Source organism: Cricetulus griseus, chromosome 2 (assembly GCF_003668045.3).
Source record: "Cricetulus griseus strain 17A/GY chromosome 2, alternate assembly CriGri-PICRH-1.0, whole genome shotgun sequence".
Classification (NCBI taxonomy): domain Eukaryota; kingdom Metazoa; phylum Chordata; class Mammalia; order Rodentia; family Cricetidae; genus Cricetulus; species Cricetulus griseus.
Genome location: NC_048595.1, coordinates 41,553,798 through 41,569,475, shown reverse-complemented (window position 1 = coordinate 41,569,475; position 15,678 = coordinate 41,553,798). Strand labels below are relative to the sequence as shown.

Below are 15,678 nucleotides of genomic sequence, written 5' to 3'. Positions count from 1 at the left end.
CATATGGAAGACACTTCACATTCAAGCCGTTATATTGTTGTTCTAATATATTTTTAATTATGTGTGTCCATGTGTGACTATGTGGATACGAGTGCAGGTGCCTGAAGCAGCCAGAGGCCAGAAGAGGACATCACATCCTCTGGAGCTAGAGTTAGAGGAGATTGTGAGCCATAAGATGTGGGCACTGAGAACCAAACTGAAGTCCTCTGGAGGAGCATCAAAAGCACTTTAAACCACTAAGCAATTTCTTCTGGGTACCCTTTACAGCACTGTCATACTTTTAGTTTTGTTTGTCCCTCACTCCACTCTCTCCACCTCCCTGTCCCCATCTCTCCTTCTCCCAATATTCCCTATTCCACTTGCACCACTTTTTTTTTTAAGATTAACTTTTATTTCTAATTAATGTATGTCAGTTTGGGTATGTGCATATAAATGCTGGTGTCTGTGGAGACCGGAGATATCAAATTCCTCAGAGCTGGGGTTACAGATAGTTGTGAGCCACCCAATGTTGGTGCTGAACATTGAACCTGGGTCCCTTGGAAGAACATCAAGCGCTCTGAACCAGTATTCCCTCATGTGGATTTTGTTTTTGAGACCGAATCTTTATAGTCCTAACTGTCCTAAAACCCCTTATGTAGCAGAATGTTGGTGGCACATGCCTTGAATCCCAGCACTTGGGAGGCAGAGGCAGGCAGATCTCTATGAGTTCGAGACCAGCCTGGTCTGCAGAGCAAGTTCCAGGACAGCCTCCAAAACAATACAGAGAAACCTTGTCTCAGAAAACAACAACAACAACAACAAAACCAACAAAACAAAACAAAAAATTCCTTATGTAGCCGGGCGTTGGTGGCGCATGCCTTTAATCCCAGCACTCGGGAGGCAGAGGCAGGCAGATCTCTGTGAGTTCGAGGCCAGCCTGGTCTCCAGAGTGAGTGCCAGGATAGGCTCCAAAGCTACACAGAGAAACCCTGTCTCAAAAAACCAAAAAAAAAAAAAAAAAAAAACTCCTTATGTAGATGAGGCTGGCGTTAATTTCGAAGAGATCCTCCTGCCTCTCTCTGCTTCCCAAGTGCTGGGATTATGCTACTATGCCCAGCTTTATTTATTTATTTATTTATTTGTTTGTTTGTTTATTTAAACCACTGTAACCAAAGTGCCTATACAATATTGCCCAGTTCTTAGCAGCTGGCCAAAAAACATCTCGGCATCAACGTTTTATACTCTGAAGATGAGGCAGACTCTAATAATCAACAATAACAGAAATATAAAAATATAGCAATTGAGATATATCCTATGAAAGAGCTGCATAACAGAGATGGGTGTGACCTAGGGGTTTTTTGCTGCTATTTTGTTTGTTGTCATTTGAGGAGCAGGCAGGACAATCAGGGTTTCCCTGAATCTCTTTGACTGCAAGTCCACTACACATGTGGTTCCTTCTCATTACGTTAGCCTGTCCACAACAGAACTCTTATAATTTAATTCTTCAAGTCTCCACTTGGAAGAAGGATCCTTTCCAAAGCCACACTGACTATCATATTCCATGATGCCACCATGTCTGTCTTAGCACATTTTAAGAATGCTAAAACCCTTCACATTCTCAAAGATATAAAAAGGTAGAGACCACACCTGTTTCACAAACATGATACTCCCAACACAAACAGAGTCAAATGGCAAAAACACTATTAGATGAATGAAAGGTCAGGGCTGTATCTTAGGTCTGAAGTACCAGCATTACAAGAGTTCTTGTAAGAAACACAACTCTCAGACTCAACTCCAAACTTAATGAATCAAACTCTGGAGGTAGGAAGGCCAGCAAACCCTTCCTGATTCACATAAACTGAGAACCTCTGCCTTAAATATGAAGTATCAAAAATGTACCATAACATTTGAAATATCTATATTACAAAGCATTATAATAATCATTTATTTACTAAGTATATGTTAAATGTACTGTGCAAGAAAAACAAAAACAAAAGAGTAGCCCCTACTAGTAATTTCCAGCTCACAACAGGCCAGTATTTTCCCTCTTCACCCCTCCCATACACTCTTACTGTGCATACATATTTTAACAAGCAAGAACAACAAGTTAGCTGAAGTTTAAAACACAATAATGCTCAATTATCTGCTGTGGTCTGAATGTGTTTCCCCCAAATTCATAGGTGAATGCCTATTCTAGCCTAAGCAGGTAGGACCTTTGGAAAGTGATTAGATCAGCTAGTCCGAATAAGACTAGTGCCAGTATATAAAAGAAGCCCCATGGAGTAGCCTTGCTTATCCACCACATACAGATACAGAGAAAACATGCATCTATGAACCAGGGCAAAAACTCCCACTAGACACTGGGCATGGTGGTGTCTTTAATCCCAGCACTTGGCAGGCAGAGGTAGGCGGATCTCTAAGTTCGAGGCTAGCTTTGTCCACAGAGCTACTTTCAAGACAGCTAGGGTTATACAGCAAAACTGTCTTGAAAAAATACAATAAATAAAATATAATAAAAAAGGTGATGGGGAAGGGGATAGGACTCAGAATATAGCTCAGATGACAGAGTCCTTACCTGGCATGCACAAGGGTCTGGGTTCAAAACACAGCTCAACATAAACCACGTATTGTGGTACACACCTAAAATCTCAGCACTAGGGAGGCTGAGGCAGGTGGTTCAGGAATTCAAGATCATCCTCTACTACATAGCGAGTTTTAAACCAGCCTGGGCTACACTGAGGCTTTGCTGTAGGGGAGCTGTAAAAGAAGGGGCTGGGAGATGATAGTCATATAAATGTTTTTCTGGAAAGCATGAGGCCCGGAATTCAGATCCACAGCACCCACATAAAAGCTGGGCATGGCAATGTGTGCCTATAACCTGGTGCTGGGATCTCTGAAGCTCACTGGCCTACCAGCCCAGCCAAATGAGCAAACTTCAGGTTCAGGAAGGGATTCTGTCTCAAAAAAACTAAATAAATACCGGGATTTGGGAGATAACTCATAGTTAAGAGCACTTCTTGCTCTTTTAAAGAACCAGGGTTCAATTCATGCTTACAACCATGTAATATTCCACTTCAGGGGATTTGACACCCTTTTCTGACCTCCACAGGCACCAGGCACAGAAGCAGTACATTTCACACACAAGGAAAACACTCATTCACATTTAAAAACTTTAAAAGAAATTTTAACTAGAAGAAAAAACTCTGGCCTCCACACATACACATGCATACATACATATACATGCACATGAGCACTGACACACACATGTACATATAATATATACGTTAACACAGAGAGAAAATAAAAAGAAAGCACCTTTTAGACAATGAATGTGTTGGTGCTTGTCCCTGGATATCCTATGCTCCAAAACTCTTAAAATTTTGTTGTTTATAAGTTTGCCCGCTGATATTTTGTTACAGCAACTTAAATGGACTAAGACAGTACCTTTCCCACCTCATTTCCTACTACGCATCCTATTTCTTCCCGGCGGTAAAAAGCTAATCTTTCACTACAAATCTTTTATTTCCTCTTTTTTCTTTTCCTTTTCTTTCTTTCTTTCTTTTCTTTTCTTTTTTTCAGAGACAGGGTTTCTCTGTATAGTCCCTACTGTTCTGGAACTCACTCTGTAGACCAGCTGGCCTTCCAAGTGCTAGAACTAAAAGCATTTACCACCATACCTAGCTTTCATAATACATCTTAAATTTCATTCATCCTTCTACTCAAATTTATAGTGAAGCTTTCTTCTTTTTTCCAAAATATTGCATATAAATTCTATTCCTGGGGGCTGGAGAGATGGCTCAGAGGTTAAGAGCACCGACTGCTCTTCCAAAGGTCCTGAGTTCAATTCCCAGCAACCACATGGTGGCTCACAACCATCCCTTATGAGATCTGATGCCCTCTTCTGGTGTGCAGATATACATGGAAGCAGAATGTTGTATACATAATAAATAAAATCTTAAAAAAATAAAAAAAATAAATTCTATTCCTCCTTTAGGCCTAGCTCAAATGACTCCTTTGAAGGCCCACATTCCCAAAAGTCTAACAGTCTAGTATCTTCTCCAGCAAGATGGCTCTTTAGTTTGTCACTACACTAATCCCACTATATTCTTTTTTGCAACAAAAGCAAGATGTTTTGGCTCACCCTGAAGAATATGCTAGGTGCCTTAAATTTCAGTGTGAGACTGTATTTGTCAGGTGGGGAAATGAGACCATAAACCAAATCATTCAAGTATCTACCTGATCTGGGCACTGGAAATAAAGGGAATTAAGTAAGGCACAGTTGTTTCCAGAATCTACATTCCATGGGAAGGAACAGATTAGCACACAATGACAGTAATAAAAGTGAAGGAGGCAGTCACTGGAGAATGGCAATGTATGAAAGTCAGAGTCAAGTGTTTATATGTTAAATGGCCAGACAGTAAATTACTTTCCTAAAAATCAGATGGAGGAAAATAGAAACTAGGAAACTATGATTAGCCTGAATTCTTTTGACTAGAATGTATTATTCCTTTGACTAGAATTTAGATCAAAATTTAGCTTATTGTAGACGATGGAATAATGTTTTCAATACATACCGAAAAACACAGGTAACTCAACTCACTTAAAAAATGGACTGTAGTCACAGCCATTTTGAAGCACAAGGAAAATTTGCAAAGAAAAGGTTCCTCTAAGAAAGGACAGAAAGGGCAAAACAAATGCACCCTTTAGAAGGAAGGAATTCAGAAGCCTGTCACAATATGACTGACTGCCAAGCTGATTTTCAGACCTCACATGCCCTTGGTCTCTGCCTACCAACAAAAACAAATCGTTTGTTCTGAGCAATAATTGTCAAGCTTGCAAATTAAAAAAAGGCTTTTAATCTCCCAAAGTGTAACTCCACATGAAAACACACTCAAAAAATTTCAAAACCTTTTTAGATATTTCTGTCAAAAGGCCAAGTGATCACAATATGTACTACGTAACACACTATCACTCAGGTTCTTGCAATGACACTAGGTAGTGAAGCTTCCAGACTATTCTTCCATACCTCCAATCTCCCCGCTTCCGCCCTCCAAAACAGAAAAGGGAAAAAGGCAGGCTACGAATCTGTTCGTGCCCGCCCAACAGCTCCCGGGAAGCAATCGCCTTCAAATTGTTCCTGCTTAGACCCCTGAAGCTTGAAGAAGGAAATAGGGACAGATGCGCAAGCCGGCGACGAGGACATCCGACAAGGGGCAGAGGAAATGCAGATGGTCTAGGACCAAGGGGAAGAGGGGGCGGCGGAGATAAAATGGTGAAGAGAGGAAGGGGGGCGAGGAGGGAAAGTAGGCAAAATGCGGGAACGAAAAACAGGGAGGGAAGGGGGGCTAACGATCACAGAGAAAGGGAGAATGGTTGAGGAGAAAAGGGAAAGGTTAAGGACGGGGGCTGGAGGGGTGAAGAACGCGAAGGAGGCAGTCACGGGGGGGAGGGACAAAAGGGTGTCACCGGAGAGGAGGGAGATTAAAGGATGCCCCCTAAAAGGATTCGCTCCTGCTGGATGGGGAACGCCGAGCCAGAGGAGGCAGAGGCCGAGGGTGCGGGAAGAAGGGTGAGGAGGCTAGGCTGCCCGGCGTCCTCGGGCCATCGGGGGTTGGGGTGGGGGATAGGCAGGCCGCGCTAGCTCACCATGGTTGCGTGGGCCTGGTCCTCCGGCATGCAGCCTCGGTCCTGAGTGTGGCAGCGGGCCGAGCCCGAGCCCGAGCCCGAGCCCGAGCCTAAGATCTGCCGGCGCGGGGGCTCCAGGAGGCTCGGGTCGGGCAGCGGCTCCGGGCAGGGCCCAGGCCTCGGCCTCGCTCTTCTGAACTACAGCACCACAGCCGCAGCCGCAGCCGCAGCCTGACCGAAACACAGACTCCGCCTCGCTCGCCGTGCCCGCCGCGCCCCGCCCCCACGAGGTCCCGCCCCTCTCCCGTGCCTACTGCGCCCTGCCCCCTTAGAAGTCCCGCCCCTCTCCCAGTGGCTGCTGCGCCCCGCCCCACAAGGTCCCGCCCCCTAGAGACTCCGCCCCGTCCTAGCCTAGACTCCCTTTTTATAGGGAGAGTCCTTAAAGGCTCCACTCCCTCTGACACCGGGTCAAGCCTTTCTGACTGGAGGAGCTTTAAACCTTACCACCTCCAGGAAACTGAAGTGCTTGCCGTCACTCATTTTTTTTTTTATAAATTTATATAATGTGTATTGATGTGAGGGTGTCAGATCCCCTGGAACTGGAGTCACAGACAGTTGTGAGCTGGGAATTGTACCCGGGTCCTCTGAAAGAACAGCCAGAATTCTTAACCTCTGAGACATCTCTCCAGCCCCACACCCTAATTTTTTAAATTTAATTTCTGGTTCCTGGTCATTAATTATTGTTGTCATCATTATTGGTGATTTCAGCGTTTTTTTGTTTTGTTTTTTGAGACAGGGTCTCTACAGAACCTGGCTGTTCTGAAACTCATTGTGCAAACCAGTCTGGCCAGGAACTCATAGAGATCCTTCTGCCTCCTGAATGCTGGGATTAAAGACATACACCACAATACCCCAGCTCAAATACTTAAAAATAAAATTATATTTATTTATTTATTTGGGTGTATTTGGGTGTGTATGGGGTGGGAGTACCTGTGGAGGTCAGAAGACTTCCAGTTCAGCAAGTCGGTTCTGCTCTTCCACCATGTTGATCTCGGAACTGCCCCAGATGATCATTCCAGGAGGCAAGAATCATTTAACCTCTACATCATCTGACCAGTCCTAAGTAGTTTATTATTTTTAATTTTTATTTTATGAGTATGGGTGTTTTACTGAATGCATGTCCGTGCACTACTTGTGTGTTTGGTCCCACAAGGCCAGAAAAGGGAACCAGATTCCCTGGAACTGGAGTTACATAGTGGTGAGCTACCATGTGGGAGCTGGGAATTGAACCAGTGTTCTCTGGAAGAGCAGCTAGTGTTCTTAGTTGCTGAACTCTCTCTCCAGCCAAGGATGTTTGATTATTGCAGTGCTCTGGCCTTTCTGGCTACCCTCCTCTGCAGATCACCCTTGTTCCTACCTCCCATTGCCACATTTCTTACTGCCAGTGATTGTGACCTCTTGAAATGTCCATTCTTTTTTTTAAATTTATGTATTTATTTATTGTGATGCTGAGGATGAGCCTAGGGCTCTAACATACCAGGCAAGTACTCTGCCTGCCACTGAGTCACATCCTCTGGCCCCACAATCTTAATTTTGACTATCTCCCTTCCCCTCCTTAACCTCCTGCCTTTTTAGTTCACTCTCCGATACTCCAACATTCAAGTCATTCAAGATCCAAAAGCCATGGCCTATTGCGTGGGAATCAAGATTCACTAGACTCAGTACAGGTTAAGTAAAGTTGATTCGGGAAGAGTGCACTCACACAAGAAGCAGGTGTCCACCGCAAGTTCCAGCTCCAAGGATTCACCAAGACCACCCTCTGTGACCTGACCGGAAGCAAGAGAAAGTGCTGGGGTCCAGGACCCCAGATCTAGTCCTACCCTCCATCATGTCAGCACCTGTGACCACGCCCAAAGGGGCAGTGGTCAGTGCTACAGGTGAGGGCAGGGTGGATATCTCACTAGAATTCCCTTTTAGTCTAAAGAAAAAGATTTAGGCTTGATATGAAACTATATACGAAGATAGCAAATATCAAGTGTGCTCTAGGAGAAGGAAAAGTAAGAACAAACACACTTAAGACCTATCGCCAGTGAAGCAACAAGAGAAAATGGCAAGAACTACATATCTAGTCCTAGGGTGATGGCATAACAGAGATTACTATAGAGTTGTCCTAAGCTGGAAAGTTTTAAGTCTTGTACCTCATATTTCTATCTAGGAAGAGAGAACAATAACTGTGACAGTCTAATCTTCAACTTCATTGAAGACCTGAGAAGGAGGATAGCAATACTAGAGTAGGCAGGAAGTGTAGACAAGCAACCTCCAAAAGGCACAGTGAAGACAGAAACAGCAGACTACATGGACAGTCACCCAGAGTCTCACAGCAACATAGGGGCAACCAGCTTAGGCTAAGACTTGGAGTACCTGACTGACCAACACAAGCAGGGAGGTAGAAAGGCTCTTACCCTGACCAGGCAAGATTGAGCAATCATCTAAGTTTATCTCCTGCAAGCACAATAGGACAGCGTGTCCAAAGTCAGCGGGCGAGGTGGGGCAGTTCTTTGCCCAAGAGGCCATTAGCCAAGGAGAGAATGGACTCCTGAATGAGTAACATTGGTGCCCATCATATTCTCAGGAATAGCTTGGTGCTGTCAGGAGCAACTGTGTCTCATGTCAACAGAGTACTAATATTAAAGTATTTAAATGCCATATTCTGCAGGTCTATGAAGTATTTGAAGATCTAATATCTATGTCTGACTAATCTCATAGATAAGAAACATAGTTGGTAATAGTCTGTAATTCTCAGAAACATAGTTGTACAATGGCTGAAGCTTCCCAAAATAATTTAACCAAGACAATGACTTAAAAAAAATGTAACTATATACATATATATAATTCTCAATAATAGAGATGGAACTGAAATGTCTTAACTAGAGGTAGAAATGGAAAGTGCAATATGATAAAATATCCTAAGTTGTATCAATATACAGAATGCATATACATAAGATAGTTTTATGGGCTGGAGAGATGGCTCAGAGGTTAAGAGCACTGGCTGCTCTTCTAGAGGTCCTGAGTTCAATTCCCAGCAACCACATGATGGCTCACAACCATCTACAATGATGAGATCTGGTGTCCTCTTCTGGTCTTCAGGCAAACATGCAGACAGAACACTATACATAATGAATACATAAATGTGTTTCTAAAAAAGATTTTAAAAAAGATCAACAGTCAACATACAATAATCCAACAATTTAAGTTATCTATAGCTAACAGTTGCTAAAGTTAGTTCACTAGAAAATATGTTAACCTACCTGTTGTTCTTTTGTTTAAGTTAAAGAAAGTTGCGCTATGGAGATGGAACAGACGCGATGGAACACGAAACAGGAGATATATTAACCATGAAGTTTATTTAAGTGGGGGAGGGGGAGAGTGAGAGGGGGGAGAGACGAGAAGAGGGTAAGAGGTGAACAGTAAGAGAGAGAGAGAGAGACGAAGAGGGTAAGAGAGCGTAAGAGGGCAGGGATCTGTCTTTTAAAGGGGTCCTTTATACACCTACATGCAGACTAGTACTCATGGAACCCTGGGCTGACCAGAGTACTGCCTGAGTGCATTCTGCCAGGTATCAGGGGCAGGCCAGCATAATGCCTGAATCCTTGCATTCCCACCTTTACTTATTTTTAAAAAGGTGGGGAGTTAGGCATGGCAGGTTAGGGAATAAGGGCGTCGAGTTCTCAAGACTGCTTCCTGCTGACCTGGGGGGCGTTGACCATCTTTGGGGAACCTGAGAAAGCTGGGGTGCTGCCACATCCTGGGGTAGCTGGTTGCTCCAAGGCAGTCCAAACTGTATGGAACTCTCTGGTGCCTTTTAGACCTGACAAGATGTTGGCAGAGCAGAGTACAGAGTTAAGTTTAGGAAAATTTTTTATCTTAGGTCCTGGTACTTGAAGGGAAGATTGTAGAATGAGGGAGGGGTTTCTGAGGAGTCCCAAGATGAGGGAATGGAATCCCGGAACCAGGAAAAGATTGAATAATATCTGGAGTGAATCTGACCTGTTTGGGGGGGCCAATTTGGCTCCCTGGAACTTACAAGAATCCTTAGAGTTTGTGAAAACAAAGGTATTAGACACATTAGCAACATATTTATGTTAGAAGCGACTTGGCTGAAAGAATTAACATTTTAAAAACTGACAGATATTTTTGGCATAATAAAAAGTACTTTAATCTTGACCTTGCAGTTACGATTGTATAGTGGTATAGTTTGGTGACTTGTACTCTGTCAGAGTTGGATTAGTAGCTTATCAGAACTTTATTGGTTAATGTTAAGACTATGAACAGTAGCATAATGAGAAAGAGAAATCTGGAAACATGTTTCATTCTTTCAGATGTCTCAACTCATTTTATTTGTCATCGGTTAAGCCTTTTTATCCTCAGACCTTCATAACTTTAATTCATACACCTTACATTTTCCTATCTTCACATAGGTAAACCTTAAAATACCTGTTCTTGAAATCTGTTTTGTGACAGTTGGAGCTTTGCCTGTTGCTTTAAGCTGGCAAAGCTACCAGTTGTCAAAAGCATCAGAGTTCTTGAGAAGGATAAAATTTTACCTGAATTAATGATTAAAGAATAACAGAGACTTACTAGCCAGCTGCGCGTACAGCCACCCCCAAAGTCCTCCATAGTTGTTGAGGGCAGTGACTTTAAGGACACACGCCTTCTGCTGATAGCATGGGACCTGTGGATTAGGAACTTTAGGAAGATTTGCCTATCATTGGCCCAAGCTACGTGGAGAAAGTCGATTCCACTGTCCTATTGTCCACGGTCTGAAGAGTCCTTTGCAGCAGTTGAGGTGAAAGGCAGGGTTGCTTAGTGGCTAGCAGTGCGACTTTTCTGGGTGGAGTTTCTTCAGTGCCAGTCTTCTTGGAGGAAATGGGTGGGACCAGCAGCTGGCCTGTCTCTCTGTTATAAAAAGCTTTTTAATAAAACATTTTAAATGTCATATCCTCTAGATCTTTGAGCATTTGAGGGCTGTCTGTCTGTTTAGTATATCTGAGCAGACAAAATTTGTCTTTAGTTATTTTCCTTAAGCAGATAGGTGGCTACAGACTGACTGTAGCTAGTTTTAACTTAGTAGGTTAGATTTACACCTATAAAGGACAAAGAAGTAGAGAAAAATCCCCTTTTGTAATAGAAGCTTTACCCCTGTAGACAACTTACAGGAAGGACTGGGTGGTATAAATATTTTGTTAAGTTGAAATAGACCTTTATAGCTTTAAATGTTTACCATCATTTAAAGATACATAACAATTTAGAAATATTTGAGACTTAGCAGTTAAATTTAAGTTGCATATAAAGTTAAATTTAAATCATGTGTACAGAGACAAGCAGACATATCAAACAGGACTAGATAAAAGTAAAAAGGGAGAACCAGAGTGTAATCTCTGATCCGTACATTGTAGCAAACTGACAGAAGATTTAAAGAGACACAGTGGACTGAAAACTACCAGTGACAAGAAAGCAGATCCACAGACATATGCAGGCACATGTGCAGACAGCACATGAGGACCTGGAAAGACACAGTATTCATAAACAAGCCATGCACAACAGGGTCAGTGAAAGAAGAAATTAGAGACAAAAATAAAAAACAAAAGGTAAATGAATTGTATCTGTCAGCAGGGTTTGTCGGCAGAAGCTGGCTAGACTGTCCCTCTGCCTAGGCTGAGGGAGGGATTAACCCATGGAGTGGGCGTGCCTACAGCTAGGTCTCCTGGTCAAGATGGCTGCCTCCCTAAAGACATTCCCAAGCTAGGCCACATGGCTAAGATGTCGAATGCCATAAGCACGTTCCCATCTGCTGGCAAAAGTGGCTTTTTTTCTCCACAAGTGAGGCAAAAAGATGTGTGAAACTGTTGAACACAAAAGTGAGGTCCAACCTCAGGAGACACACCCCTCAGAGTCACTCACAGGACACAAGCTCAATGCAAAAGCAAAAGGATTTTATTCCAACGCGTTGGGGTCGCTCCCTGGAAAGAGGACCACCCCGAGTTTCCAAAGCAAGCAGTTTTTATGTCTTTTTGATCACTAGGCAGGAGTATGACAACATATTGATTGGCTATAACATACATGAGTCATTTAGTGATTGGTTAGGAACTGAACTTACAATTTTGCCCACAAGGGGTTTGGAATGTTATTTTGGTTTTTATACCTGCAAGGCCATGGGACAGCTAGTGGTTTTTCTGAGAACAGAGTGACTTATACTTATTTTCAAAACTTGGGTGCTCTGGAGCAGGGTAACCCATAACAATTTTTAGAAACCAGACAATTGTTGAAGATAATTAATAACTTAAGGGACCAGCTCCCATTTTGGCAGCCATAACAGCCAAACATGTGCTTGTCTGACCTTGTCTTAGTCACTAAGAGGTCAGATGCCTGCCTCATGGCAAGGAACCAATCAGAAGTTAGCTGGTAGTGCTATGCTTTAAGGCTCTGGGTGTGCTTTTCGGACAACTGCACAGCAATGAGGCACAGGGCATAGCAACCACCCTGGGAGGGTCTATGGGCCATAACAACCAGTTGACCAATCAACACAGGGCAAGCCCTCCAAGCCTGGAGCCACACCAATCCTGAGCCTGTGCGTACCTCTAGACACTCCCCTTACGCTGCCCTACAAGATCTCTATGCAGCTGCTTCGAGCTGTCTTTCCTAGCCATCCGCCGTGGTGGGTGAATGAAAGACCCGAGCTAACATGGGGTTAGCTCCTTAAAACAACAATAAAGCCTCATTCAGTTTGCAGCAAGCTTTCGAATCCACTTGGTGATTGGGGTGACCTCGGTCCCGGAGACCTGAGCTTTCCGGGGGTCTTACAATAACAATTTCCAGAGACTGGTCATCATGACCGCCCATTTCATGTGTTTTTTGTTCCAGAGCTGTGTGTGGCCAGAGTGATTTTTAAATACATGCTGGTAGGTATCAGGCTGGGCTTGAGTTGGGGTCTTTCAAAACCTACAGGACACCAGAGTCCAAGTGGCACAACATCCAAAATAGACCACCGTAAGTCCAAGAAATGAATGCACCAGTCTACGGACAGTGCTAGGGTACAAAACCTGAGAGACCCCTCATGGGTCTGAGAAACGAATGCACCAGTCAGTACAAAAACCCAAAACCTCAAACCTCATTCATGGGGAAAGAATGAAATATAAAAAACTCTCAGAGTATCCCAAGCAGACATTGCCCCAGGCCAGGCCACTGCGAGCTGCTGGCATCTGCACAAAGAAACAGGACATTCCCAGGTGGAGAAGGTTCCCACCAACGAGAAGGGCAGAAGCCGCTGTGGCAGGCGGAGAGTTTTAGCATGCCAGAAAGGACAAAGGAGGTAAACAGACAAGTTTAAGAAAAGAGATTGTTTAGCAGAAAGGTAGAAGAAAGCTTAGAAATATAGTAACCCTTTCATTTACCTGTCCACTGGCTGTAACCGGAAAGGTCCCATAAAATGTGAACTCCCAATTTGAAGTGTATTTCCCACCGGTGAGGCCGAAGATGGCTCGGTACCATCCCAGAACTCGGCCAAGGGCGGGAAAGCCCAAAAAGACATGGAAGTCCATAGAAACAGAAGTCTGAACGGCAGAGAACAAAAACCACTGGAGGCTTAAAACAGAAACACACCACTTAACAAGTGTGGTCCTGGACCTCATCCGTGAGAAATGTTCCAACCAGGAGAAGGGGTGTCTTACCTGGTCGCAAGGAATGGATAGATGAAAAGTGGGCGAGACCAGAGTACTGCCCGAGTGCATTCTGTCACGTAACAGGGGCAGGCCAGCGTAATGCCTGAATCCTTGCAGAACCTATATCCCATCTTAACCATACCTTTCCCATCCATAACCTTAAACATTTCTAAAAGAGATACCCTAGTCTGAGCATCACCTTGCATACCCAACCCTAAACAACTAAAACCAACCCTATGCAGGTGAATACTATCTCTTAAAGCCAACAGTAAGGAAAGGGGGTGTTGTTTTCTTAGGATTACTCCCCACTGGGATAGTCAAACCCATGTTCGGGTTTGGGGGGTGGGCGCCAGATATTGCATGAGAATCAATACTCAGTATAGGTTAAGTGAAGTTGATTCAGGAAGAATGCACTTACACAAGAAGCAGGTGACCACCACAAGTTCCAGGCTGCCCTCTGTGACCCAACTGGAAGCAAGAGAGAGCCCTGGGGTCCAGGACCCCAGATCTAGTTGTCCGCACCTGTGACCACGCCCAAAGAGGCATGGTCAGTACTACAGGTTCGGGCAGGATGACTATCTCAGTACACTGGCCCTGGCCTACTTCCTTTAATTATTTCCCCGAACTGCTTTCGGCATCTCATTTCAAAAATTCATTTCGAGTCTTGCCCATGATGAAAATCGTTTCCACTATTCACTTTCTTTCTTTATCCCTTCTCTCTTTCCTTTACACTATCAAAAAAGCTCCAGGGGCTCGAAGATGGCTCAGTACTGGCTGCTCTTTCAGAGGACCTAGGTTCGGTTCTTAGCACCCTCATGGCAGCTCACAACTATGGGTAACTACAGTTCCAGGGGATCTGACACCCTCTTCTGGCGTCTCAGGACACCAGGCACAAACATGGTTCACAGACATATATGCAGGCAAAATATCCATGCACATAAAAGAAATAATAATTTTTTTAGATAAGCAGTGGTGGCACAGGCTTTTAGTCCCAGCACTAGGGAGGCAGAGGCAGGCAGATCTCTGTGAGTTAGAGGTCAACCTGGTCTACAGAGTGAGTTCCACAGCAGCCAGGACTACACAGAGAAGCCCTGTCTCAAAAAAACAAACAAACAAAACAAAACAAAACAAAAGATCCTATATCCAACTAAAAATTACCAAAAAGGACCTGGAGTGTAACTCCAATTTTTTCTTCAGGGTTAGTTAGACCTATACTTTTGTAAAACAGAATAAAAAAAGTTACCAGAAAAATAAAAATTTAAAAACAGGTAAACTGGCTGGAGAGATGGCTTAGTGTTTAAGAACACTGGTTGTTCTTCCAGATGACCGGGTTTAATTCCCAACAGCCATGATAGCTCACAACTGTCTGTAACTCCAGCTTCAGGCACCAGCCACAGGCACCAGGCATACATGTAATACACAGACATACATACAGACAAAGCACCAATATATATAAAAAAAATAGAGTCTAGAGAGCTAGCTCAGCAGTTAAGGGAACTGGCTACCCTTCCAGAGGACCTTGATCTAATTTCCAGCACCCTCATGGCAGCTCACAACTGTCTGTGATTCCAGTTCCAAAGGATCTGACACCCTCACACCAATGCACATTAAATAAATTTTTAAAAAATGAGGGTGAGTGACAGGCAAGCACTGCATACATGAAGCCAAAACACCAATGAACATAAAATCAAAATAAATTATAAAAATAAATAAAAATAAAAACAAGGATACTAAGCATAAGGTCTCTCTCTCTCTCTCTCTCTCTCTCTGTGTGTGTGTGTGTGTGTGTGTGTGTGCTCTAACCCCAGTGTGGTGTCTACTACTGGGCAGGGCCCTCTCAGGGCCACTTAGTTTCCGCTTTCAAGTATACAGTTCAGGTAGCATTAAGTGCTGGTGTAACCGCCATCACCAACCTTGCAGCTCCAGACCTGCCACTTGCTTGATTGCTTTCACTTTATGGTACTGGAAATTAACCCCAGGGCTTTGCACGAGCTGTGCAAGTGCTCTTCTCTTGGGCAATATCCTCAGCAGTTGGAACTCTTCTGCTCTTGCAAAACTGAATGTCCATGCCCATTAAACAGTAAATCCCCTTTCTCTCTCTCCACCCCTTGGCAGGCACTGGGCTACCATTTGTTGAGGTTGTTGCAGTACTGAATATTAACTTGATGCCCTCATTCATGCTATGCAAACTCTCTACCACTGGGCCACACCCCAAAGGTAACATAGTCCTAGTTTTTAATCTCTGTGAATTTGATTACACTAGGTCAGGGGTGTGTATGTGTGCGTGTCCAGAGATTGAACCTATGACCTCGAGCAGGTCAGGCATGCTAGGCAAGTACTCTACCACTGAGCTGTA

General features: G+C 43.8%; 1 protein-coding gene across 1 annotated transcript in view; it reads right to left on the bottom strand.

Annotated features, from left to right (window-relative positions):
* Positions 1 to 5,861, bottom strand: part of Zyg11b (zyg-11 family member B, cell cycle regulator) — a 61,568-nt gene extending 55,707 nt beyond the window's left edge. Inside the window, exon 1 of the mRNA XM_027402417.2 lies at positions 5,626 to 5,861. Within this exon, the coding sequence (XP_027258218.1) occupies positions 5,626 to 5,655 (30 nt within the window). The 5' untranslated portion in view covers positions 5,656 to 5,861. The remainder of the gene's footprint in view (positions 1 to 5,625) is intronic.
* Positions 5,862 to 15,678: the final 9,817 nt, after the last annotated feature.